Source organism: Ochlerotatus camptorhynchus, unplaced genomic scaffold (genome assembly GCF_037179485.1).
Source record: "Ochlerotatus camptorhynchus isolate MF236.1 unplaced genomic scaffold, CSIRO-AGI_Acam_v1.1 ptg000244l, whole genome shotgun sequence".
Classification (NCBI taxonomy): domain Eukaryota; kingdom Metazoa; phylum Arthropoda; class Insecta; order Diptera; family Culicidae; genus Ochlerotatus; species Ochlerotatus camptorhynchus.
In genome coordinates, this window is record NW_027040734.1 from 164,964 (window position 1) to 192,581 (window position 27,618).

Below are 27,618 nucleotides of genomic sequence, written 5' to 3' on the forward strand. Positions count from 1 at the left end.
ACTTCTTCAATAGTCTAGACTTTCCTGGTGCCTAAACGATCACTGAATTTCTTTAAAGATCTCTAGACTGCCCTGAATTTATCAGTATTTTTAAGAACCCACAACTTAACTGAAATTAGTTAATTTGCCTTGAAGTTTCAAAAATGTTCCTTAAGCATTAAAACCATTATTAACACTCGCTTTCCCCTGAACTTATCTATGCTTACCTAAAGTTCTCTAATTTTTTTCAATAATCCAGAAAATTTTCTGATAATCATAGAAGTCTTCGAATACCCTATAATTCCACGGAACTGCTTGTAAGTCATTACAAATTTGCTTAAGTTAATGGGATTATTCTGAAGCTATCTGATCGTCCTCTAAGCACGCGGAACTTCACTTAAGATCATTTACCTATCTAAAAATATCTAAATTTAGAGCTCTAGAATTTCTTGAAGATATCGCGGCATGCTAAAAGTTCGTGGTGGTTGTCGACTCAATGAAGATAACTAAATTCCCTGAATTTCAAAAAAAATCCAGACCTATCCGTTTTGGTAACACTCATAAGCCAATGCTTTCCTCAGATATGTACTAGTGTTTTCTGGGCATTTTTTCATGAAATAGCACATGAACCTCTAACCCTTGGAGAATGGTCTAGTACAATCTCAAATTAAATAAAGCGTTCGATACATTTTATAGAATGCATAAAAGACAAAAACTACGTCTTGCCAAAAACAGGAAGGTACCACATTTTTCTAAATTCACAAATGTTAAACGAGGTCAGCGCCAGGTAATAAGTTCATGCAGTAACCGGGATGTTTTTAAGATTGGCGGCGATGTGTGAAGGAAACTGTAACCATCTCGATATCAATCTACAAAAAAAAAAGGCTTGCTTACTCGTGTAAAGTTTTCAGCAAGTTCCGTGATCCATTTCTTACCTCGATTTACTCCATGATACGAGAATAGGTCCTTGGCATGAGCATCTCTCGTCACCAGTCCTTTTCTAACTGTTTCCGAATTCCACGCTAGGGGCAGAAATTCAATCAGTTCCCCTACACCTTGCACATGAAACACTTGTCTTTAATCACACTATACAGTCACCCCAGTATTATAGGCCAACTAATCACTATTAGTGACTTCTGCGTGTTAATCAAATGGAAGTGGCTATTTCAGCCTCCGAAATGAGTTTGGTGTGTTCAGTTAATGTTAATTCTCAATATTTAAAACATTTGATACCTGTCTGTTTTTACTATTTACTATCACACGCTTCTTTACCATTTTAAACCCAGCAAATTGCGTTTATTTTAAAAACCTTCGCTGTTACGAAAATATAGTTCATTATACATCAACGAATACGCGTTTGTTGATATTCACCAGTGCTTGATTAACCAACCCAAAATTGTCAAAATCAGAATCGATCCTCAAAAGCAAAATAATCAAATTCATTTTGGGCAATATGAAATTTAATAGTGTCGACCCCAGACGAATATTAATATTAACCACGAATGAAGAAAAACAAACTTCGATACTCACAGGTTGCCTTGCACAAGAGAATTTTGTTGTGTCAAAATTCAAATTTGTGCAGGTAGTTTGTCCATCTGTTAAGGTTGTCTAGTTTTTTAGCTAAGTTGAGTCTAGCAGAAATGTTTTTTTTTATCAGCACTGATACCTACTAGATCAGTATATCTTCTAAAATACAGTTATGTGACCTTGTTCACTTCTATCGTTGATGTTGACCTTTCTATACATATTTATCTTACTCATTCTGTTCATTTGAGTTAGTGGAAATCAACATTGAGAATCAGGGGGTACAATTTTTGAATATTCTGGGTGAAACATCTATTAAGGCAACTCTAATTAAAAATTTGAAATGTATAACCATCGTCAAACTTTACCGATTAATTACGTTGGTCAGTCATACTTATTAAGTTTCTGTGATTACGAAATATCTTCCTGAATTTGAATGAAATTCCTTGAGATTCCCTGATTTTACAGGTCCAAAAATGAATTCCCTGATATTCCCTGATTTTACAGGTAGTCGACACCCTGATGTTCTTTAATTAACTTAGCAAAATTTTCGAATTTTTTTAAGTTCTTTAAATCTCCATGATATATAACACCCTTAAAATACTCTCACATTTTCCGGATGTTCATAACTTCATGGAATTCTCTCGGAGCTTTGCTGAAGTTTTCGGAAATTCACTGAGTTTCTCGAAACTTCTTTAAGGTTTCTAATATTTACTTGAAATTATTTGAACTGCCTTTTGATTCTCTGACTTGTCTTGATGTTCTCGAAGCTTCCATAAAGCTCTTAGTTCTATTGAAGATCTCGGTTCTGCTCGGAAATAAATAGAATTCCCGTAAACACCTTTAAATTACACTGAAATTCTCTGGACTTCTGTGAAGTTTCTGAAATATTTTTGAAGTTTTTATGAATTCTCTGAAGGTCTCTGTACTTCCCTGAAATTCACGAAACATCTTAAGGGTTCTCGATTCGTTTTTCAGCACATCATGGAACTATCTTGAATTCATCTAAATTTACGATTATAGAGTTTTAATCTGTCTAGCTTTTCTGAGGTGCTTAGAACTTCTTAAAAATTTGCACAATACCTTTAAAGTTCGCTTTACACCTGCGAAATTCTCTGAAATTCTAGGAACTTCATAAAAGTTCCTGAAAAGTCTCGGATGCCAAAAGAATCGCTTTGAGGTTCTTACAGCTTCCAGTAAGTTCCCCATATGTTCAGCGTGTTACCTTCCCTTATGTTCCCGCAGTTTATTTATGGAGCTTCACTGACATCCCTAATAAACAAATACCACAAACGAACTGTATCCCGGATGGGTAAACTATCCCACAATTGGTTTGGATGATACCCCGAACACGTCGTTAAGCTCTCTTTTATGGTTATTTTTATTAGGGATTCTCAGCATTTCCTTTTATTCCTCAGAAATTCTCCAAACTTCCTACATTTGTTCTGAAGTTGATGGGACTGCAATGAAGATCTCTAATCTTCCATAAAGTTAATTACGAACTTTTAAGCACCTTGAAAATTTTCAGTATCTTGAACTTATACATGGAATACAAAACTTCAACACATTGCATATTTTTAGATCTTGGACTTACTCAAATTAAGAAAGTTTTTTTTTTAACTTTATTAAAGTGATAAATAAGTAGGGGAATTTACGTATTCTCGTCAATCTAAGCAGCGTCCGAACTTCTATTAGCGATTTCTCAGCGTCACACACATACATGACAGGTTTGTTTGTTGACATTTATCTGCTGCTTGCTGTTCTACCAATTCCCATCGACAGAATTGATCAAAACGGGTTGAACATGTTTTTACAACGCTCTAAACTTCTCAGGTGAGTGTGACTATTGTCGGCAGTCTCTTTTTCTTCGGCACCCTTTCCATTTGAACTGCGTGTTAACCAGCTGTTCTATTATCGGCAACTCGAAATCAGCCGTATTTTGTAGTGTGTATATTTCATTTAAAGAAAAATATGGCAGAACAGGATTGCACAGTCGTAAAAATGTAATCAGATTGAAGCTGAAAAGGTAAGGAATCGGCTTAATACATTCAGCGAAGAGTTTTGATGGGAAAATACAGTGAAATTAACGTTTCAATTTCGGTTGCCGAAAACAGTCAATGGGTGCCGAAGCCATAATTTACCCTAAGTAATCAACTTCAACACTGATGATCAATGGAATTGATTGTAAAACTGTTTCTTTAAAACTGATTGCCATGTCTTAAAAACGTATGGGCTAATTGCTGTTTTTTTTTATCTACAAAAAAAAAACATATTTATAACGCATTTAAAAATAGCTTTCTTATTATAAGCCTGGAATTTATCAGTTAAAGTTCTGGAAAAAACTGGAAAACTAAGGTATTTTATTTTGAATAATGAGTATACACTCTGCAGATAGAGAAAGACGATTAAACGTCACAAAGCGATTAAACGTCACAGAAAAAAATAGACTTTTTAGTGATTGGCTTGAAAAAAGTGACTCGCTACCAGCCCTGCAAATGGTTTAAGCATCCCATAAATTTGTTCTTGAAAAATCAGTAATACAGTATCTGTTTGATTTTGGCACCATGTCAAAATCGAACAGATTTAAAAAATAGTAAGATTGGCAATTTTTACTGAGGGGAATTTACGTATTCTCGTCAATCTCAGCATCATCCGCATTTCTATTACCATTTTCTCAGCGTGACACACACATATTACGTGTTTGTTCGTTTACATTTATCTGCTGCTTGCTTCTCGATCCATTCCAACTGACAGAATTGTCCAAAATAGTTTGAAAACATTGTTACAACACTCCAAACTTTTCAGGTGAGTGTGGCTATTGTCGGCAGCCTTTTTTCTTCAGCAACCTTTACATTTCAACTGCTTGTTAACTAGCTATTCTGTTACCGACAAATCGAAATCAGCCGTATGTTGTAGTGCGTTTATTTATTTTAATGAATCTGGCATAACAGGATTGCTCAGTCGTAAAAATGTGATCAGATTGAAGGAATCGTATGAATACATTCAAAGGCGTGACGTAACCTCACTTTTTATCTGTGCACCAACTTTAAAATCGTGATATCTAGCAATAATTACATTCAAATCGATTTAAAAATACACCGAACCTTTTAGTTTTCTAATATTTATCCACTACATTTATCTACAAGTAATATTTGAGATTTGTGAACGTTCTGAGAGCTGGTGCATAGGTAAATTGAGGTTAGGGCGACGCCACTGCATTGAACGAAGTGTTTTGATAGGGAAATACAGTGAAATTAAATTTTTAAATTTTGGTTGCTGAAAACAGCCAATGGATGCCGAAGCTGACATTAACCCTATCGAGAACACTGTTTTTACGAACAGATTTATTATTGATACCATTTTACTTTTATTCATCAATTATCATTGGAATGTTCGAAACATATCCACAATGACTTATTGGAGTTTATCTTCCAATTGGTGTTTCCTAGACAGGTCATCCCGAGAAACAATTTCTGATAAATTACCCAGAAGTAACGTTTCCTGATTCCCGGGAATTGGATTCGGTTTCCGGGGAAATAACTATTATTTCACAAAAGACATGCTAAGAAGGAATTCCCGAAACAATTTAATTCACATCCAATGGGAAAACATATCCGGGAAATTTTGAAGTGGAGAGTATATAGAATGAGGAAATCAATTAAAGTTGGAAGGAACGGCTGATCTGAAAAAAAAAACATGTAAAGGAAGGCAGAAGGTAATTCATGCAGAAAGCAAATATTCTCTTGAAATAAGTTGGAATAAATTTTCGGGGAGAGTTAAAAAAAACTTCTACGGAATGTCTGGACGAACTGTCGGAAACGGTCGAAAAACACAAAAACAGAAGCAACAAACATTTTTTTGAAAAATGTCGACTGCAATTTTTCGGGAAATCGGAAGACAATCGCAGGGGAAGCCAGAAGAACTTCGGAAGAAGCTTCCAGTATAAGTTAGGATACACCTACGGGCAAGTCTGGGGATACTTTCAAAGGAAGTCGAAAACTACTTCTGGGAGAACTCAAAGCTCCAGTGGCAGCTGATCAATTCCAGTGATAATATTCTGTTTGATGATTGTACGGCAGGTTATTACACTATTCAATATTACAGTCCAACATGCTTTTCTTCAGCAAGAAATCCCTCAACTATTGATTTGGTTTTAACTGATTCACGTCAACTTTGTAGCCAATTGGTTACCCATGCTGACTTCGGTTCTGATCACCTTACCGTAACTTTTGAAATATCCCAAGAAATAATTTCTAATCCCAACAACAGCTCTACTTTATGGAATATAGCTTTGATCGAAACATTCCTTTGCAAAACGTATGCTCTTGAATCTCAGACTACTTCTATAGTTGAAGCAAGAGCTGTATCAGTACCGAAATGAGAGGTTAAATTCGATTCAACTATAATAGATAACGATCTGCAGTTCTTGATCCGTCTGAAAAATGTCCGTAGGAGGCACAATCCAACACTCGTTCGTGAGAAGGTGACCGTCCAAGTCCTTGCACATATCGGCTTACGGCATGTAGCCTTTGCGCGAACTATTTAGCTTCTCGTAGAACTTCCGTGTGTCGTTTACGTGCTACAGATTTTCCATCCCCTCGCGATCTCGGTCTTCTTGCTGAAGCTTCTTCCTTCGGAAAACCGAATTTTGTCTGTTCCGTGCTTGTCTGTATCGCTCCACATTCAATCTCGTGCGGTGTTGCAGCATTCTCGACCAAAGTTGAACAAGTGTTAATTCTACCAAGCCGATGATTGCACATGTACTCCGAATTGACAGCAAAAGAACGAATTAGGTGAGAAACTCGAAGAATATGAAAAACGTTTTCACCGAGTGTAAAGTCGTAGATTAAGGGCTGAACTGAACTGAAGATCTGACTGACGCTATAAAATCAGCGAGAAAGCATTTTTCCCCATTTGGATTAATTTTATCTTTTAAAACATAGTGTTTAATGCTAGGAAGATTGATCAGCTAACGAATCTACTGAACGACCGCTTACCTGTTACAAATAAATATACTTGAAAACGACTCAGCAATTAGCCACGCTATATTCAGTTGTCAATTTTCGCTCGATTCTGCGATCACCGTCGCCGAATCCAATTGATTACTTTACTTTTTAGGTTGAAAGTTTAAGCTTGAACGTAATGATAAGTTTTAAAGCAAGTCGATGATAAACTTCTTCAAAAGCTATTTAAATAATAGAATCATAGTTGAAGATGCTAATTTCAAATAACAGACTAAAGTGGTAATTTTTATACGATAGATGATAGTTCCGTTAGAGTACGGCAGTGTGAAAATTGTATATAGAGAGTAGAAAGCGTCCCTTCGAGATGAAAGTCGACGATGACATTAGCACATACCGTGGTAGAGGTAACAATAGCTGCATTTTCCAAACCTACGACTGGATGCCTTCCTTCAGATAACAACTTGAGTGCGGTAAAAATCGGTAGAACTGTTTCAACCTAACACATCGTCGGTACATAAGCGAGTCGGCGATCATCTCTTTTTGCCAGTGGTGGCAGGAGGGAATACCCCTCACCATCTCTCTTCAACGGGGGAGTTTGGTAAAGAGAGATGATCAAACCGATTTGAACAATTTTCACATTGTAAACAACGAACAAAAAGAAGACCAAAAAATCTCCGGGCGTAATTCCACTCTCACAAAATTTGCGAACGAAGAACCAAGGCGGAACAACAAACAAAACATCCCAATGCGTGTACTTCCACGGCGTATCACCAGTGTTGGCAGTTCAAAGGATGGAAGATCCGGGGGGTAACAACATGTAAGAAATTATCAGGGCGTATGATGTTTTCTTCTCAATTTCACGACAAAGAAAACTTTTTTTTAGTTTTTAGTGATGCATGATGATAGATTACACTATTAACTATATGTCAAGCTTATAAAATCATCCAGAAAATGGAAAGTCATGAAATAGGATTAATTTTTAGGTCATCGAAATTCGGAAGCGATTTTCTCGATATGGTTGTTTTGGAGTTCCGCCTTTTTCAAATGTTAGTCTAGAGTTGATTCGTATGTGTGTGTGTGTGTGTTTATTGAGTAGTTAGTGAACTGTCCTCTCAGTGTTTGTGAAACCAAAAATACGGTGAAACTCTGGTACTGGCGAATGACAGATAGGTTCAGCGGAGTTCGGAATAGTAGTAGGTAGTAAACGATGTTTTATTTTCATTGATTACAGTGGCGTCGGCCTAACCTGAATCTACTTGTTCAATAACTCTCAAAACGTAAACAAATAAATAATGCTTTACAAATCGATACAAATCTCTGAAACTAGAAGATCCTACACTCACGAAATTCCACACATTTTATTGACGAAATTCTTTGAAATTTTCTTAGTGTTTGCATTTTGGGACCAAATTTGAATATAGATAATGGCTCTAAATTACGTTTTCAAAATTGTTCAACAGATAAAAAGTGAGGTTACGCGACGCAACTGAATCATTATGAGTTTACAATTGGTTCTTATATTTCAAGTAATTTAGCCTAGTTGCTGTTCAGTTTTGACATTTGTTTCGTTATTGTTTGTTCTAAGTTTTTCACGTTTGTGTTGCTTTAAGTGTGCTTCATAGATCCACGGTGTTCTTGTACAATAATAATATTATAAAAACAAAATCAGTTTCGCCGGAACAGCCACCAAACCAAGACTTAGGTACCCCTCTTTCATTTGAGACACACATTTTTAGGGCGTGACAAATATTATTTGGATGTGACTTACACTGAAAAATACGAAAAAAAAATAAAATTCTAGATATCGCTGGAATAAGGGCGTAGCAGCTTTTGTAAACAATGACTTCTTTCGACGATTTCTAGAAAGTTAAGGCTCACCCAAGCAACTCAACATCATCATCGGATAGGGGAAGACTTTCCCTACCCGATGGTTATGTTGGTTTGCGTGAACGTGCCTTGAATTCGTAGAAATCATCGAGAGAAGTCATTGTTTACAAAAGCTGTTACGCCCTAATTCCAGTTCTATATCTAGAATAATTGTTCTAGAGATAGAACATTTCAATACTAGCCTCACAAGAAAGGGGCAAACCTAACCTTTCGTTTGGTGGGTTTTTCAGCGATACTGATTTTTGTTTTAGTAATTTTATATTTAAGAGACACCATGGCCATCTGGGTTTTCTTCTTCTTCTTCTTCGCATTTCAAGCTTATTGCTTATCGAATATTAGCTTATTGTGCGCTCCCAACTTAGTGTTCTTCCACAGTTATTAATTGAGAGCTTGCGATGCCTGTACCATTATTGCATTAGTATAATTCAAGCACAATATGTGAAAAGGGCGTACAAACCTTTTGTAAACAAACCTTCTTATGCCCTTTTCTCGCCACCCATTTGACACCAACGCAAACCATCAACATCACCCGATAGAGGAAACTTTCCCCTTCCCGATGAAGTTGTTGGTTTGTTTACAAAAAGCTTATATGCTCTTTTCACATGTGGCTCTTGAATTGTGTGGCCCAGGGAAGTCGGGAAATTTTCCAATCCGAAAAATTCCTATTCATTATTTCATAAAACATGTCCGGGGAGTTCTGTGAGGTTTTGGAGATTTCAAAAAGTTCTGAAAACTCCAGATACCTTGTAGCTAGTAGTGGTAGTGCGTTCTCGGTAGATCCGATCCGAATATACTTAATCGGGCACTTGCGGTGCCAAGCTCACTCGTTCCGACTCCTAGGTGTGCATTTCCTAATGTACTCTGGACGGTTCCCATGGTAGGCTCCGAACATAAGCCAACAGGATACGACGGTAGTAGCACAGACAAACTGACATAACACATTCAATATTTCGCGCTGTAGAACATCGTCGCTAAAACATTAGCGTCATCTATTGAGTACACTGTGGTGGCTAGTACGCTGAACAGATGGCGGTAGTGTGTAAACGTCAAACACAAGGGAATTGACTATGCGCGCCACAGGTGGCGGTATTACCAACTGAGATACTTTTGAATTTACTGTTAAATGCTTGTTCGATGAACAACTTGCGAGAGTTACGTCTGTTTGTCTGTGGTAGTACGATGTGTCGCACTTCAAGAGCGGCTGACAGTCCTGGGAAGTACACTGTTGTAGACCTTTTTTGTAACCTTGTAGATTTGATCGGTCCATTTCATTTTGTCTGACAAAGCAATAGTCTGGCCACAGAAACGGATGTCATTCTGAGGGATTGTGGCACCGCTTCGGCAGAAAACTATAAGCTTGCGTCTTCTTTGGGTTGGGAAAGAAATGATTTCCAGTGGCTTGAATTTCGATAGCAAGCAGATCTTCATTGATTGACTCGACGAGCCTATTCGTTACGTCTTGAAGGTCGTCTGCGTAGAGATGATATTCGTATTTAGAGCACCGGGCTAAGCAACAGGGCACTTAAGAATGATCCGTGGGGCGTACCGTCAGAAAGTACGACCCAGCTCAACAACTTGGCTTCCCTATTTCAAGGAAGATTGTTTGTTTGAAAAATGTTATTGGACAAAACTTGGTATATGTGGACAGGCTGAACTTAAGATAGTCCTTAGAAAAAGCATTGACCATAGAGAGATTTTAAATCTTCACAAAAATAGTGCTCATCTCAACAAATTAAGCAAACATCTGTCTTCATACAGGAGAGTAGATTGCAATGAAAATAGTCAATCAATTGATTTATAGCACTACAACTCACTTAACTATTCGTGTTCCAAATTGAAACTGAAGACGAAATATTTATCAAAATATATCAGTTATCAGTTGTGCGACAGATAAATAGACATAAGGCATTGAATATATTTCACTGGGAATGATTATCGATAAAACACTACCGCGATCTATTGAATACACCGTCATGGGCAGTACGCTTAACAGATGACGGTAGTGTGTAAAGTCAAACACACGTGAATTGACTATGCGCGCCACAGGTGGCGGTACTACCAATTAAGAAAGATTTAAATCCACCGTTAAATGCATGTTCCATGAACAGCATGCGAGTGATATGTCTGTTTGTCTGTGATTCTATTATATATTTCTATAAGCTTTCAGGGAAACATATGATCAATCAGCTCTAGCTTGCTAAAACGAATTGTCTACCGATTTAACAAAAAAATAAACAATAAAATTTATTTACGATGGAACTCATCACCATATGACCTGACCTAACTTGATCTCCCTAATGCCGCGGATACACTTGTATCACAAACTTTGAACATGACCATTATTTGTATAATAAATTATAGTTTTTGTATAGTTGTTGTATAGTGCTCATAATTATTATACATACGATTACTTTTTCGAAAAGACGTATCAGTTTTTGTAAACAATGAATTTGATCGTCTATCTACTATCAGGTGTCGTGACCGGACTCAATTTCTGGACCATCCATTTCCAAGCGGCTTTATCTGGAACCTTCTTTCTTTTTTTTCTAGTTTTCACTAAACAGACGACTTTTTATTTTTTGCTTCCGTTCGTTACGAACTCACTCTTAAGACTGATTTATTGTGTCCTTTTTATCAACTAGCCTACTATTGATCTCTAATGAATTGTTATAACCGATATATTAGTCCTATTCTCTACATCAGGTAGGGGGAAATTTTCCCTATCTGATGGTAGTGTTAGCTTGCCTGGGTGAGCTGTCAGCAACGCCAAATCGACGATCAAATGCATTGTTTACGTCCTTTCGAAAAAGTAATCGAGAAATAATGATCATGCTCATAGTAGGTCATACTAAAGAGCCTGAATTTATAAAGAGGCGACATCTTATCCATTTGACAGGTCTTCTGCTCGATTGGAATGACTTTTCCTATGAAATTAACCATTTCATTCGAGCAGATAAAATGACGTTTACTACCACTCGAACTTTGAAATGAAACATTATTTTGAGAGTTTTTCTTCTAGAACCTCGAGAAAAGTAGCCAACATTTGTGCGTTTCATAAAAAAATAGAAATTAGTTGGTCCAGTTTTGTGAAATCGCTGGTAGAAAGTCACGCCAAAACTGCTTGACAAAGTGGTCAATTGACAGACACTCGATTGTTCCAATTTTGACATGTCGTCTCTTTATAAATTTAGCCTCTTTAGGTCATACAAGTGTATCCGCGGCATAACTATTATATTGAAGGGATCATCAAATCAGGAACGATATCGATAGAAGTGCTCGAAGTAGCCTGGATTTCCGTCGAGTTATGGAGAGTTCACTGTAGTTAGTTTTCGCTGACCTGCTTAGAAAAATAAGTGACCAATGGATCGTAATTACTAATTAAGAAAGAGCAAACTATTAAGCTTCATCAGTACTCCAACAATCAGCATAGCGACTTACTGTCCCGTTCCATGTCATACCTAGGTAGCCATAAATGTTATTACGGGACAAGCACGAGCTGTCATCCATCCTATGGCTAGAAGCTTCATAGTTTACTTTCTTTTAATTATGAAATAGTTGCCCTATAAAATTAAGTTCCTTTCATCAAACGTTGTTTTAAAGCGATTTTGTAAAAATCAACGAAACTGTCCACAAACAAGTTTTCGCTCGAATTACGAAAAACATCACTTCCTTAAGTACCGAATATACTACCCATTGATTGAAAAATACAAGATGTAAGACTTTAGATAACTTACCAGTTTACTGCGTTATTGCTACAGGCTGCTGATCGTATCCAAATACATATGTGAGCCAGCGATGTCAAATCCGCGATCCACTCTACCGAGCTACTGCGGCTACTGGTTTTGGAAACAGTCAGAGTCGTCAGTAGGCACCACAAGCAGCAGCAAAAAAAAAAATCCGAAAATCAGCCGTATAAAAGCCAGCACTTCACCAGGCAGTGTGAAGCTGCTGAAGACAACCGGGCGGGCGACGACGGCACGACCACACCGCTACGGCCAAAACCCGTCTTCACTCGACGGACGGCTAACTGCGCGTCCTCCTTCACCGCCTCCCCCTCGGGCTTCGTATTCTCTTCCTCTGTGTGTTTCACCCTTTTTTTTCCTTCTTCTACTCAACTACCCTTTCACACTTCCAATCAAAGGAGAAAAAAAAACTCCTTTTTGATTCGCGATTTTTGCCGTGAAGCGTTTCGAATATCACACCAACACTAGAAACCGGGCGACTGATGATCGAATAAAAAAAATACACCGAACGCGCAACACCGTCGCAATATGTCACGCACACAACGAAGAATTAAAAACGGCTCTTCTCTTCCTGCTCCTTCGCACCGTTCCGAGCGACTCGGGAAAGGAAAAATGGAATCCTCGCCTTCAGGCCAACACTCGCGAAATACGGAATCTTGATTATAATATTCACTTTTCACCTTCGATACGGCCACCGTAAAATCACTTTTCCTATGCACTTTCCACTTCGCACTGGACACTTTCGACACCTAGCGGCAGGGGAAACCTTCGAAACACTCGATAAGCACTGCTGAAACCGGCTGCGGTCCCAAAAAGTACTAGTTTTCCATCATTTTGACTTGGTCCACCACTAATCGCGAAGTGACATCTCTTCCATCTTGGCTCGGAGTGAATGATGATGATCGCAGCGACGACAAAGTGGACGACTGTAGCTCAACGAGTGTAAACAGGTGTGGCAATTGGAAGTCGTCGTCGCTTTCGTTCTCCCGCAGTTTAAATTGTGTACGGGGTATGACGTCATAGTTCATCATCCATTAAAACGGCAAAGGAACAAAAGAGACAACAAATTCTTTGAGCCTCACCTGTTTACATTTCATTGGCTATAGCTAGCAGGCTCCCATTGCACAAACACAGGCACCGACCGATCGACCGACCGGACGCAGAAACACGCCACACAGAGCAGATGCCGCAACAAAATTGAAGTTGGAAATGATCGTTGTGTGCGTGTGTGGAAAATAGCCAGAGTCACATTCAGTTGTCGGAGTGGAGGCACGGCAAGTGCATTAGGGTGACGAGATTTTTTTTTTAAATTTATTGCGCATTAGAAAAAAAAATTGTACCGAGGTGGAAACCAATGATCTTACTCCATTAGGTACCTTTGTAATATAGTACCCAATTAATATACGTATTTTGCATGTGACTGAAAGTTGATTATGGTTAACAATCAATCCCGTTAGACCAATGATGCTTTTGCGAGCCGGCGCGTTAATTTGGGCCTGTCAACTTGAGTATTTTCGATTCATCTATCCGACTTGAAAAGGTGTATTTTGTATTTTTTTCGTGTTAATGTATTTTTAAGTTTGGTGTATTTTGTACCTGATCACATCCCATTTTTAAATTTATTTACCAGTCAAATTGCTTTTTGACGTAATCACCTTCCGATCAAAATAGTTTTCGATGTTACTTAAGTCACCCAATTTCTATGGAGATGCCGTTTGACTTAAGTAACAGCGCTGAGAAACCCGTGAAAAGTGTACGTTCGTCGTTTCACTTTCTCATTATTAAAATGAATAAATCGAACTGTTTGTTGCTAAGATGATTTCGGTGGTCCTAAAATGATGAAAGGAGACGCAATTGCAAACCGATGCTTGCAAACCGAAATGTTTCCAATCTTGTTTCCAATGGATTATGTAAATAAAATAAATTTTAAGAAATTTTATTATAACTGTACGTTAAAATTGTTCATAAACGATGTATAACACTTGCCGAACGAAGAATTTTATTTTATTTTCAGCGAAGTACCCTGACGTTTTATAAAAAAAAATGAACTTCTACGGAATTCCCTTAACTATTCCAAGTCCAATACAGGGTCAACGACACATCCACATCCCACATCTATATTATCATCAAATCCACATCAACGAATAAAAGTCAGATTTTTATTTCTATTCCAGACAATTCCTGGTCCAATATGTAAAGCCGTACAGTTAAAAGAATATCCCAGAATTTTAACAAAGTGCAGTGAAGTAACCAAGACGTCACTGCAAGCGTCACTGGTTCTAATTCTATCTAAGTGCCCGTAGGTATCCAAAAGTGCCCTCATTTTGTCTCCAATTCATATAAATTTTAAAGGCCAACAACACTACTTTACGTCTGGAGATCGAGTCAGATAAGTTAACGCGCCAAACTTCGAACTTTTCTACTCGAACGTTTCAAAAAATATATGACCCAGGTGTGAATTCTATGTTACTGTGACAAAAAAAAAACAAGTAGGGATTCGAATCATGTACTTTAATATCAGATTACTCAAATTGTAAAGCCAAACAAACAAAACTACACATCATATCTCATTGAATCAGCAAAGGATCTTCGCCAGCATCTTCTTCGTATTTTTTTCCTTTGGCTTCCATATGGTGTGCCACTAAATACACTAGTGTAACGAAATTGTTGATTGTATAGTATGCGAAAAATAAAGTCAAATCACAGACAAACAGACGTAACTCTTTGAATAAGTTTTACTTGAAAACATTGTACCGGTGAGCAGTTCGCTCAAATGATAATATTCAAATCAATCATTAAACGCATGAACGATGATACAAAATGAAGAGCTACGTCTGTTTGTCTGTGGTTAAATATTATTCATACCTTCCGCACTCTTCAGTGGAAGATTAATATCTTCACAGCTGTCGTTTTGTCTGCCGCCAGAGATACCTTGCGTGTTCTCATGTTTGTTATCAGGGCTGTCCTCCTGGATGTCCTCCAAAAATTCGACAGAATCTAAAAGATAACGAAAATAAAACAGCGAGAATAGAATGTCTTTTTTTTTCTCAAGATACGCTTATAAACGGATAAACTTACATTCGATGACACTCGGATCTTCATCAGCTTCGTTTGAAATGGACGACCCTGTAGACGACTCAAGCTGAACATAACTCTTGCTTGGGATCTTGTTCTCAATATCATCCGCCTCCAAAAGCACCTTCGGAGGAGATGACATTTCTGGACTGACAGCATCAGAAGCACGCCGTTTGGAGAGTATGGACGCAACCAAATCCGAGCCACTAGGATGCTTCAGGGCAACATGCCGCGTAAAACTATATATATTCCAGTTCCAGTTACCAGCAGCATCAGCGGTTGCTGAGAGCTTAGTATTTTTTCCGGAAAAAGTACACAACGGACAAGTAATTTCCGCTCGGTATTGTTCCTGGCAACGGTACACAGCAATCATCAAGTTCGACATGAAGTATTGGTGATCGAAGTGATATTTCCTACGAAACAGAAAATTAAAATTTAAATTCAAAGGTTACAACTACATTAGCTTGGATTTTAGAATGATCAGGACCAAGTGTCACATTACTGAAGTCGGTCAAAATACCTTTTTGGAACAAGCTTGGTACAAGTAGTGCATCCTGTAGTGCATTCTAAATTCGCTAATTTCATTTTAATTTCACCCTTCTGTATACTTACGGATTGGTGAAATGGGCTTCAATTTTCATTTGGAGTTTTTCCTTGTGGCCATCAAATTCATCGTCTTGTTCCTCGGCGGACCCAAGATGCATTCGCGCCCTGATTCGCACTTTTTTACGTGCTTTCAAAAACGGGCTAATGCCATTTGTTCGCACAATATCCGCAAGATCCAGAATGCACAAGATCTCTCCCTCCATGAAACTAAACTCATGTGGTCGATCCGCGTATCTCCCATACAAACTTTCTAGAGATGGTCCACCAATGACTGCCTTCTCTGCCACGTCCTGTGCCATCTCTCGCATATCTCTCTGAATGAGCAATATTTCTTCCCTGGTCAGCCTTGCTAATGACATGCTGACCAGGTTCGATAACTGCAGTATAGACTTGATGTGAAGACTTACGTTACCATACACTGCTTCGATTTTCATCCAGAAATAATCCTGGAAATTTGTTGTGCGTTTAATTTATTTTCAAAAAAGCTGAATAAAAGCTTACCTCATCCATTTCTAAAAAAATCAACACGGATGGACGGACGGGTTTTGTTCTGCTGGTGTCCTGGCTGGTGTAAAATAATTCAGTCTCAGGTTCACCTTGCTTGTTTTATAATTTTATTGTAAATAATTAAGTCTGGAGCAGAAAAAAAACAGTTTCAGGCTTTTTCAGTGGAGTGAAAAGGTAAGGAAAAATCCATCATGTTTTACGAATATCAGTTGCTGTTTGCCAATAAGAGTAAAGAGTAACACATTCGTCGTAGATGCAAAGCTGCTGTTTATAAACATAACAATCGAATACTTGATCGAATGTAAACAGTCATGGAAGTGGTGCCAGAATTAATAGAAAATTCTGGTGGAAGTGTGTTTGGAGTGTGTCGAACTGTGTTTTTGGAGTGTTAAACACAAGGTGGCAGAGTGAGTTACCCCCTGGGGTGATGTATGAAATAATGATGTAATAGCAAAAAGCAGATACAATATTATATCAATGGATGTAATTTTGTTCGCAAAATCGATGTACATCGTACAATGTGATATCACACAACCGATGGATTGACCTGGTTGCAGCAGTTTCGATGTAATATTCAACAACTTTTTTTGCTGTGTATGCTCTTATTTATTAACATCAACTCTGCACTGAAACAAAGATAATAGTTAGGAATACTATTTTGCAGAAAACACTTATTTTCAGTATAACCAACAATCAATACGAAACTAACGATTTTAAATTGGCTCACCACTTTAGTAGCCTATTGGTCCCAAGCAAACGATTAACGTACCCTATTCTAGTTGAAATTCTATTACTACACTATGTTTGTTTTGATTCGCTATGAAAGTTTGACAGATAACATCAGGGGTGTGTGGATTCATGCAGAACATGCAGGGGTGAGTGAAATAGCTTGGGACTGCTTGGGACCGTTGTTCTGGTACTGAGTGAGCCAAAAATAATAATGATTTTCTTCGGGACCCAGTGGTCTTAGAGTTACCTCTATGGTATAACTACGCTTAATACCGTTAAATCTACCATGATTTCAGTATAGTTGACTATAAATATAATCAAATTTACTACCATTCTGTCAAAACTACTATGCTGACTCAAACGGCATAGTAGTTTTGAAAGAAAAAATAGTCAAATTAAACGAATTTCGTTTCTGCACAAATCTATTGGTGGGAGTATTTAATTTAAACCATCAATATAGTATTTTTGCCAATGGATTTTGTTTCTGTGTGGGGATCGAAGCAATGAAAAAAAAAAACTTCGAACAAATTCGCATTCTGATCCACCGCAACTCCGACACAACAAAGCTCGCACTCTTCAATCACACCCCTGCCTTGCCCTTTTTACCAAACTGTCAATAATTTTGACGGCGGTTTCATTGTTTACATGCATTTTGGGGAAAAAAAAGTGAGCGCTTGGCTGGTGGCGTTTTCCTACCATTTCCAAATACGATTTTATCTGCTTAAATTGTTGAAAATACATCGGAATTCAGTAAAAAGTAGCAACAGTAATACCCGAGTATCGACTGCATTGCGCGAACGCGTCGGGTCTCTTCTCTACTGGTACGGTCGGCAATTGCGATGACGATCTTCAAATTGGAACGCTTTCCGCACGTCTGCCGGGCTTGTTTGCAGCCGAAGGCCGAGAACCAGATGACCGTCCTCGGCGAACACAGCAAAAAACATGGCAACAAACTGAGCGATGTGCTGGACGAACTGACCTTTCCCCTTCCGGAGGTACGTGGGATTGATTTAGAGTATTTCTGTTGATATGAGGAATAATAACATACATTTGGCTTCCTGTAGGAATTCAGGCATGTGGCTCCGAATGGGATATGTGACGGTTGTCTGGAACAGTTGGACCAGTTCCTGACATATAGGAAGCGGTTGAACTACGTTTTGAAGTTTATTTTCGGATTGGCTCAAGTGAAGAAAGGAAATAAGTCGACGCTGGAGGAGCTTTTTACACAGCAGCATGAGTACGTTCTGGAGCTTCTGAAGGAACTGGGTATTTTCGAGGGGAATGAACTGTGTCTGGAGGATCTGCTGGATGAGTTTTCTCAGTACGACATTAGTTCGATGGCCGATGTGAAGCATGAAAGTCGCGATGATGAAAGCAATGATTTCATGGAAGATTCCTTGATAAAGGTGGAGGTGGATGACACTGGAATGATCGTTGAATATTTGGAAACGGCCGTGAAGCGGAAGCGAGGTCGTCCGAAAATCATAAAGAAGGAGGATAAGCTTAAGAGGAGACCCGGTCGACCGAGAAAGGTTGCTACTGAAGAGGATGAGTCGGAAGAGGATGATAAGCCGCTGAAACGGTTGAAGACGTCGAGATCCTCCGATGCTGGCGAGGAAGATGACGAGGATGAAGTTCAGTTGTACGAGAATGATTTGATTGAAGAACGGCTGTCCCATGCATCGGAACACTTTGCCGATCAGGATCTGTCGGAAATGCTGGAGAACACCGACAGTCAGCTGCAGGATGAGGATTCCGACGGAGATTTTCAGCTGGATGAGTCGTTGATGACACAGAACAAACAGAGAAAGCACGGTAAACGCCTGTCGGTGAAGGGCCACAGAAAGGGTGATCTGCAGTATTGTGACAAATGCAAGTTTAAGACGTATTATCCGCGTACGTTTGAGGTGCATATGGAGAAGCATTTGAAGTAGGTTAGATGGGAATGTTTAGTGATTTTTATTTAATTTGAGTACGGTTTTCTTCCAGGAGGGAACAATACCCATCCTTGCAGCGTTGCAAGCGGTGCGACATGGAGTTCGAAACCAAGAAGGAACTGGACAAGCACAAACGGCTCGAGCACAGGGACTACATGTGCGACACCTGCGGGCTATCGTTCGAGCAAAAGTTCGCCCTGGAAACGCACCGGAAGCGTCACGAGAGCGTACGGCAGTTCAAATGCGACTACTGTCCGATGGAGTACTACACTCGCCCGGAGATGCTGCTGCACATCAAACAGGTTCACCTGAACGCATTCGAGGTCAAGTGTCCGGAGTGTGGACTTAGCTTCAAGACCAAATCCACCCTCAACCAGCACATCAAGACGCACACGAATCAGCGGACGCACACCTGCAGCGTCTGTGGGTACGGATTCAAATCGTACACCCACCTGAACAGGCACATCAAGTCGGTTCATCAGGACGTCCGGTACAAGTGCGACCATTGCGAGATATCCTACGGCCGGAAGGACAAACTGCGCATGCATATGGAAAAAGTCCACAATGTAAGTGATTTACGTAAGATCCTATTCGCACTGAAATCATCACAGATAGGTTGTCAGATTTTGGTTTCCTATTTCAGTTCAAAGCTTGTTTTGGTTAATAGAAAAACTTCTTTCCAGATCCAAACATACTTTGTCTGTGATATTTGCTTGCAGTCGTACAATTCCAAAGACAAGCTGGACGAACACAAGGTTCACCACGAGAATCCGAAACCGTTGCAGTGTGGTATCTGTTTGGCAGCGCACATGATGCAGGAGGAATTCGATCTACATCTTTGCATCACTTACAAGTGACACTTATTAATGTAATTCATCTCTTTGAATCACTAATCTGTTTTTACCCACTTTCAGGGATAACTACGTCTGCTGCAACCGGGACTTCAAGTTTCACTTTTACTACAATAAGCACATGTTCTTGGCTCACGGTCTCAAGACCAACGTCCGCGTGAAACCCGCCGAAGGGCTTTTGCTAGGGCAACTGCGAGCTATGAGGGTAACTCTTCCAGCAAACCCCCGATAATTTATCCAAACAACCACTAACCATTTTCCCCACTCACACACAGAAACAAGCGGAACGTTGCCCTAGATGCGAGCAGGAGTTTCAAACTCGCAACCAAAAGAAGCAGCACATGCTTTCGTGCCGGGGACCAGGTACTACCGCCACCACCATTGCAGCAACAGCAGCACTGGGAACGTCGAATGTCGAAGCAGGTGCAGTGCTGCCAGTGTCAGTTTCGGTGCCGGTCGGTGCACCCCTGTTGGCAGTTCCGAACGCTAACGTCTCTCCGACGTACGAGATCGAGTACATTGATAACTACGATACGGACGAGATCGTGCACAAGGTGGAAGTGGTGTAAAACGGAGCCTTGGATTGTATTGATAGTTCGTTGTTGAGAATGAAAGTGAATTAAGTGAATATAGATTTAGGAGGTACATGTCGTGTAGTGTTAGGATTTTACTGTAGCCATCGCTAAAGTATGGTAATAAATGCTTGTCGCAACAAAGGTTTATAACTCGAACTGGTGACCATCCTTTTCGTTGTTTGTGCGGGTCATGCCTTAAGGACGTCGAACCAGGAAATGTACTACAAGTTCATTTTAAAGCGTGTAATAATCTTAATAATTGACTAGGTAGGTTCATTACACTGCATGTTGAATGTTGACGTTATTCGCTTGTTTGAACTGGCAACGAAGTATCCATCGCACCACTTCTTTCTGGTAGATCAGACAATGCGTTCGTTGGAGCACTACCTACACAGCTTTCCATGTGTTGCTTTTTCTTCGCCCTGGTGGGTAAGATGATCTCGCATTTGGGACAGCTCTCGATACGTTTCTACAAATGAAAGACATGTTACCCATTGAAGACAATTGAATTGAGTCACATTATTTGAAAATAGTTACGCGTTGCGCTCGCATGGTTCCCATCAATTGACCGGGCACAGGTTTGACCCGAACATTAGTTTTGGTACCGTGTTTCAGAAACATGTGCTTATTGTAGGCATAAGCCTGCCGGAAATCTCGCTCACAGCACACGTAATCATCCCTGCAGTAACCAGATGAGAGTTTAACCATAAACAAAAACTTAATTTTACACAACTAACCGATAGGTGATACACAGATGTTCCTTCAGCTCGTCATCGGAGGAAAATATGGCCAAACAGACGCTGCAACCGAGCTGACCTGGTTGGTCGTGGCGTGGCTTATGCGTATCCAGCTCTTCCTGTGAAAGGAACGTACTGACGCAGATGTCGCAAACGAAACGCATTTGAACGCCATGGACGCTCTCGATGTGGTCCTTCAGCTTCGTCAGTTTCGGGAACGGTTTACTGCAGTACTCACAGATGTGTCGCCGTCGTTCGTGTACCTCTTCGTGGTGCCGTCTTAAACGGGCCGGGACCTTGAACTTCTTATCGCAAGCAGTGCACGGATAGTCGTACACATTTTCATGACTCTTCTGGTGCAAGTCTCGGACATCTTTCCTGTGAAATGCAAATACGTTTATGTAAAAGTACATCCAACAAGAAGGCCCTACCTTTTGAACTCGACGCCACAAGTGCTACATGAATAGGTGGTGCTCGCCAGGTGCCAATTTCGAATGTGAGTTCTCAGATCGCCGCTCATTTTGAAATTTTTCCGACAGTAAGGGCACACGTGTTGGTTGGATATTGGCAAGTGCCGTTCCTGGTGTTCCTTCAGAGATGATCGTGTGAAACACCTAATCCCACAGGTTTCGCAAACGAACACTTTGTGGCCATCCAGGACGTGCCGTTGATAGGAGAACACATCGTCGAAAGTTAACGTGCAATTTGGTACCGTGCAGCAGAAGGTCCTGGTGTATCGTTTGGACTTTTTTGCCTCCGGTTCACTTGGTTCAGACTGGTTTTCATCTTCGGGGTTCTCGGACATGGACGCAAAGCCGTAGGTTTGGAATTCGTCCAGCAGATCTTGAACCAGAACTTCACGCTTGTTGCAGAGGGCAAGATCTTTGCACAGGTCCGTCATAAGGTCCTTTTTGCTGGCGAAAAGTTCCTGGATTGGCTTCGAATTGGAACGTTTTAGATCCACCAGTGAGTCCATCAACAGGTGCGTGGCCATAATTTTGATTCGATACTTGGCAAAGAATCTGAGCAGCTCCAAACAATGGGCGCAGATTTTTTGCGGAAGCAAACGTGCTTTGTCCTGCTCAAATTGGATTTAAGTAATGGTTTTTTGTTTAATTTCTTGAGTGTATGGAAATTCCTACCTCCGATATTTTGAACGTGATGGCAGTGATGAAATCTAGAGCAGTCCCGTCCAGCACCGGGTCGACTGTATCGACCGTAATCATCATTTTCTTTTCGGTGACCGATTCCAAACACAGGCGGCACACGTAGGGGAACTTGCCCAGCTTGAAGGTGGTCATTTCGGTTGCCCCGAGGCACACTCACATGCACCCAATTTTAAAATAAATCACTAACTGTAACGTAACGTAGATCTTTTGATATTCAACAACTGCTGAAGTCCTCCTAACATGAAGTCGTGCGAGGTTTGAAATCAAAACAATCTGACAGCATTATTTTGACTTCTGATAGCACGTTTTGTTAAAAGAAGACCACCCTAGTCTCGAGCCATTGTAAACATGATACAGTATACCTCCACTAATCCAATGTATGAAATTCTCCAATGGATTTATCTCGGGATTTACGGAATTAAGGTGATCCCTTTTAGAGTCCACAAATGGCCGCCACGTAGGCTATACATGCACTTCCATTTGTAATTTTCAATTACACAAATATCGAAAATCGGTACCCCATTTCACTTGACATTTGAATGTTGCACGTGTCGTAGAAGCTGATATTTGTGCACTTAAAATTTCGAAGTGGTTCTGTGAATAAGGATGTCACAGCGACTCCCCTTAAAATCCATTCCGGAATTGAGTAATACGAGGAGTAATATAGAGTTCTCCAAGCTGGATCTCACGAGACTACGCTAGTTAGTTATCTTTATTAAGGCTCTGAACCATTTGGTGGACTATTTTAACTTTTGGTTAAAATTTGACAGATGGAAAGTTAAACGCTGTCCAGACTGAGCAGTTATAACAACAATCAATACGAAACTAACGATTTTAAATTGGCTCACTACTTGACTAGCCTATTGGTCCCAAGCAAACGATTAACGTATCCCATTCTAGTCGAAATTCTAGTACTACGCAATGTTTGTTTTGATTCGCTATGAAAGTTTGACAGATAAAATGAGGGGTGATTGGTTTTTCCTATGTTTCGAGGGGTGAATCGATTAGCTTGGGACCGAAGATAGTACCAGAGCTGAGCCAAAGTTGAGCACGTTATTTCGGGACCTTCTAGTCTTATAGTACGTTCAGACTACAGAGTTATAACAACAATCAATACGAAACTAACGATTTTAAATTGGCTCACCACTTTAGTAGCCTATTGGTCCCAAGCAAACGATTAACGTACCCTATTCTAGTTGAAATTCTATTACTACACTATGTTTGTTTTGATTCGCTATGAAAGTTTGACAGATAACATCAGGGGTGTGTGGATTCATGCAGAACATGCAGGGGTGAGTGAAATAGCTTGGGACTGCTTGGGACCGTTGTTCTGGTACTGAGTGAGCCAAAAATAATAATGATTTTCTTCGGGACCCAGTGGTCTTAGAGTTACCTCTATGGTTATAACATGTTATAGCGCTAGCTTGATGGTGGTTTCTGTGTTGCAATTATTTGACAACCGTTATAACATGTCTAGATAGAGCTGGAATTAGGGCGTAACAGCCTTTGTAAACAATGCCTTTTAAAGATGATTTCTAGGAACTCAAGGCATTCCCACGTAAACCATCATAACCGTCGGGTAAGGGCAGTCGTCCCCTACCCGATGGTGTTGTTGATTTGCGTTGGCGAGCCTTAACTTTCTAGAAATCATCGAAAGAAGTCATTGTTTACAAAAGCTGTTACGCCCTAATTCCAGCTCTATCTAAGTGTTATAACTCTCCAGTCTGAACGTACTATTATCGATTAACCCTGCTATCCGAGCGTTACGTTAATCGATTTGCTTGGGATCAATAGACTAGTCAAGTAGTGAACAAATTTCAAATCGATAGTTTCGTATGGATTGTTGGTATTACGTAAACCAATGAGCTGGACCCGAGGTGAAGCAATCGGTTAAGTTGTGTGAGTAAAAGTAAGTTAGTGACGTCACTACTTGCGTTTACGTTGATTTTTTGGATTACTAATCAACCATATTTCATGATCTGCTTCACCCTCGGCTTCACCCTAGTAGAAAATTTAAAGTAAAGAATTGCCGACATAAATCTTTATTTCTGTATAAAGAACTTTAAAGAAGTTTCACGAATTGTGTGTCGGGTTACTTGACCTTACCAAAAATGGTTAAACAATTTTTATACAATCTGCTAAACTTTAAATAAAAATGGTTATGGAACTTTACATGAACGTTTGTGTGATAAAGTTTTAACCTTAGGTATTATGGTTTTTTTGGAAGTGAACCTTACAAATAATGGGTTGTTAAGAACCATTTTTTTCCTTGGGTTGTTTTCCGTCGATCTTGTTTTCCGTGCTGAGCACCAATGCTACCGACGCCAGGAAGGCAGCTCCCACACCTGGACCCTACCTATCGATCCATCAACTCATGAACCGGGGACCAACGGCTTTACTTCCCATCCGAAGGAAGGCGTGATCAGAGATGTTATGCCTCAGAACATCCCGGCGGTGCTGACTGGGATTGAACCCAGGCCTGCTGGGGTGAGAGGTTATCACGCTTACCACTACACCACCGGCGCGGCTCATTTAAGAACCATTACCATTCAAAATTCTTTGTTTTCTCACACAAACGTTCATATAAAGTTTCATAACCACTGCAGTTAAAGTTTAGCAGGGATTATAAACAAATTTTAACCATTTTCGGTAAGGTCAAGTTATGGTTCGCGTTTATGCGGGTAGGCTTTCTCCAACACCAACATGAGCTGATTGAAGATTAATTTTCATACACAGCGTTTGTCGAATTAGTGGGGGGATACTGTACTATATTCATCACTCATCCTCTCATCGACTACAGCCCTGGATTATGCAGTCAGAAATCGTCAAATCAATCATAACAACAACAAACCGTAACACTGTTGCACAAATTCACCATCACGAAAGAGCGCACCAAATTTACAAAACGGTAAACAACTAAATAGAATATTCTTAAATAAAATCTAACGTCTGATTAATTTGTTTTTCGTGACCTGTGAAGAATTTTGCATGCACCACGATGACACCCATTTTCCGACTGGAACAGTTTCCGCACGTTTGCCGGCTTTGCCTGAAGGCATCAAACTCGCAACCGTTGCACAGGGAGGTGATGGTTCCCCTCAGTGCGACAGACCCCGTGTTGGATGGCGGGAGTATTCGAGACTTTATCACAGCCATCACGTTTGTGATATCGGAGGTAAGTAAACCGTCACGTTGGGGTATTGCCAAGGTCAATGAGATCAACCCAAATTAGAGTTCAGCTACTCATAAATCGCAAAAAGTGCAGGAATTTGCGGTATGTTTTTCCAGATTTTCCAGGAAAAAATCCCGAATATGTGAAAAGTAACGATTGTATTCTCTTAGTCTATTGGTACTCCTCATTTTCCGGTAGATTTTTGAGGTTTTCCACAAATTTACTCATCGCTGAGTTCCTGCACTTTATGAAATTATGAGTAGACTGAACTCAAATTTGGGTTGATCTCATTGGCCGTGTACATTGTTCAACGTTGCAATTTAACTATTCAGAGAAGGTTTTCGTGGACGTTTCATATGAAGAGAATTATTGTAGATTAACAGATAAACAGAATGCTATTTTCTCTATCCATCCCCAGGACAAACACGATCTCCTACCGAGCATGGTCTGCCTGCCTTGTCTAGAACTGCTGAGATTCTTCGCCAAGTACCGCTCCAAGATCACCACGATCCACCTGTTGATGAACTCGTTGGTCGAACTGAAGCGCTCCAATTCTGTACCGCTTGTGGATCTCTTCCGCAGTAAATCCGACCTAGTGCGAATGGTGATTAAAGACCTTGACCTGTGCACCGTAGATGATTATTCCGTTGAGGATTTGTTGGATGAATTTCCACAGTACAAACATAGTGCCAAAGATCTCTTGGAAGACGTGAACCCAAAATCGGATGTCATCTACGCCGAGGAATGTACCCCCGACGAATTGAACGAGTTGACAAAAGATTGTCCTATACTGCTGGAGACGGACAGTTCCGATGATTATCCTATTTTTAAGCAATTGAAACCCCCGATTAAATCCAAGTATGGAGGCAGAAAACTGGAAACGCCGCTGGAATGCCAAAAATGCAACTTCAAGACGTACTACAAGCGTAATTTACAGACACACCAACAGAAACACGTCAAGCGGGAAATTCGCCGCTATCCTTGCAAGGATCCAGGTTGTACGGAGGTTTTCAATACCATTCGAATGTACCAACGACACAGTTCGGTGGCGCATAAATCGTTCGTCTGTGACATCTGTGGACTTCGGTGCTCTTCGAAAAACTCCTTGAAAAGTCACATGGATCGTCACTTGAACAAATTCGAACACGTGTGTCCCTACTGTCAAAGAGGCCACAACACAAAGGGCGATCTGCGCAACCACATTAAATTTGCACACTCGGACGACTGCACTTTCCCGTGCAAAATTTGTGGGCTAATCTTCCGGAGGAAAACCATTCTTAATAAGCATATACTCTCGCACAGCGATACGCTCAACGTTGCCTGTAAGTTGTGTGACAAGAAATTCAAAAGGAATCACAGCCTCATCCAGCACGTCAAAATTGTTCACGATATGATTCGGCTTCCGTGCAGCTACTGTTCTAATGCCTACCAAACTACGTACAAACTGAAGGAACATATCGAAAGTGTTCACGGGGTTTGTGTGTTTGTAGGAAATCGTTAACATGAGTAACAAGTGAAACCATATTTCCAGGTTCAAACCAGGTTTGTGTGTGACGTGTGTGTCCAGGTGTTCGACAGCCAGGAGAAATTGGACAGTCATAAGGCCCGCCACGATGATCCTAAAGAGCTTGAGTGTGCGACTTGTTTGGTTGTATTTCCGTCTGCTGACCGGTTTGATAACCATATGTGCATAAGTTATCGGTAGGTTCAAGCTGAAGTAACTTTTGTTCTATTTTTTTCTTCTAAAAACGATTCATTCACCGACAGAGATGACTACATGTGTTGCGGGCGCGACTTGCGTTACCATTACTTCTATAACAAGCATATGCTCATCAAACATGGCGTCCGTGTAAACGTTCGTGTGAAACCCATTCCGGGGCTGCTGATGGGGCAGATGAGAGCCAAAAGGGTAAATTTACACTGAGTGGTTAAGCAGAGTTGGTATGAGTGAAGAAATTTACGTTGAATTTTGTTTTGCAGAAGCGCATCGAGACTTGTCCCAAGTGTGAGCAAATATTTGCCACCAGGACACAGAAAAAGCAACATATGGAAATCTGCGCGGGATCCGAAGGCGACGGCACGGCTCAAATAGTGCCAGCAATAGCGGTGGCTTCCTCCAACGTCGATCTGGTTGGCTCTGTTGCAACCGTTGAAAATGGCTGA

General features: G+C 40.2%; 4 protein-coding genes and 1 long non-coding RNA gene across 7 annotated transcripts in view; 3 read left to right on the plus strand and 2 right to left on the minus strand.

Moving 5' to 3' along the window:
- Pi3K21B (phosphatidylinositol 3-kinase regulatory subunit alpha) overlaps positions 1-12,999 on the minus strand; it is a 121,473-nt gene extending 108,474 nt beyond the window's left edge. For all 3 annotated transcript variants that reach the window (XR_010517793.1, XM_065226074.1, XM_065226073.1), the window contains exon 1: positions 12,089-12,999. The gene's annotated coding sequence lies outside the window, so the exon portion shown is untranslated. The remainder of the gene's footprint in view (positions 1-12,088) is intronic.
- Positions 7,528-12,082, plus strand: LOC135704659 (uncharacterized). Its single transcript, XR_010517794.1, has 3 exons — positions 7,528-10,826; positions 11,058-11,196; positions 11,555-12,082. It is a non-coding gene; the product is annotated as an uncharacterized LOC135704659 (long non-coding RNA).
- Positions 13,000-17,707: 4,708 nt separating the features above from the next.
- On the plus strand, positions 17,708-20,512 carry LOC135704555 (GDNF-inducible zinc finger protein 1-like). Its single transcript, XM_065226018.1, has 6 exons — positions 17,708-18,009; positions 18,079-18,944; positions 19,004-19,517; positions 19,635-19,804; positions 19,866-20,007; positions 20,078-20,512. Exons 1-6 carry the CDS (start codon positions 17,854-17,856, stop codon positions 20,369-20,371), a joined length of 2,142 nt encoding a protein of 713 aa, XP_065082090.1. The 5' UTR covers positions 17,708-17,853; the 3' UTR covers positions 20,372-20,512.
- Positions 20,513-20,654: 142 nt separating this feature from the next.
- On the minus strand, positions 20,655-22,517 carry LOC135704556 (zinc finger protein 81-like). The gene is made up of 5 exons (XM_065226019.1): positions 22,257-22,517; positions 21,546-22,192; positions 21,115-21,492; positions 20,915-21,056; positions 20,655-20,846 (listed from the first exon to the last, which is right to left on the minus strand). The coding sequence occupies exons 1-5, from the start codon at positions 22,413-22,415 to the stop codon at positions 20,679-20,681; spliced, it is 1,494 nt and encodes a 497-aa protein (XP_065082091.1). The 5' UTR covers positions 22,416-22,517; the 3' UTR covers positions 20,655-20,678.
- A 2,614-nt stretch (positions 22,518-25,131) lies between these two features.
- On the plus strand, positions 25,132-27,618 carry LOC135704557 (zinc finger and BTB domain-containing protein 24-like). The gene is made up of 6 exons (XM_065226020.1): positions 25,132-25,191; positions 25,264-25,458; positions 25,874-26,929; positions 26,987-27,156; positions 27,223-27,364; positions 27,436-27,618. The coding sequence occupies exons 2-6, from the start codon at positions 25,282-25,284 to the stop codon at positions 27,616-27,618; spliced, it is 1,728 nt and encodes a 575-aa protein (XP_065082092.1). The 5' UTR covers positions 25,132-25,191; positions 25,264-25,281.

Coding starts and splice junctions, on each gene's coding strand:
- LOC135704555 (XM_065226018.1), top strand. CDS start 17,854: ATGACGATCTTCAAATTGGAACGCTTTCCGCACGTCTGCCGGGCTTGT. Junction 18,945..19,003: donor CATATGGAGAAGCATTTGAA/GTAGGTTAGATG, acceptor GTTTTCTTCCAG/GAGGGAACAATACCCATCCT. Junction 19,805..19,865: donor CATCTTTGCATCACTTACAA/GTGACACTTATT, acceptor ACCCACTTTCAG/GGATAACTACGTCTGCTGCA.
- LOC135704556 (XM_065226019.1), bottom strand. CDS start 22,415: ATGACCACCTTCAAGCTGGGCAAGTTCCCCTACGTGTGCCGCCTGTGT. Junction 21,493..21,545: donor TGTGGCGTCGAGTTCAAAAG/GTAGGGCCTTCT, acceptor TGCATTTCACAG/GAAAGATGTCCGAGACTTGC. Junction 21,057..21,114: donor CATCTGTGTATCACCTATCG/GTTAGTTGTGTA, acceptor TGGTTACTGCAG/GGATGATTACGTGTGCTGTG.
- LOC135704557 (XM_065226020.1), top strand. CDS start 25,282: ATGACACCCATTTTCCGACTGGAACAGTTTCCGCACGTTTGCCGGCTT. Junction 25,459..25,873: donor TCACGTTTGTGATATCGGAG/GTAAGTAAACCG, acceptor ATCCATCCCCAG/GACAAACACGATCTCCTACC. Junction 26,930..26,986: donor ATATCGAAAGTGTTCACGGG/GTTTGTGTGTTT, acceptor CCATATTTCCAG/GTTCAAACCAGGTTTGTGTG.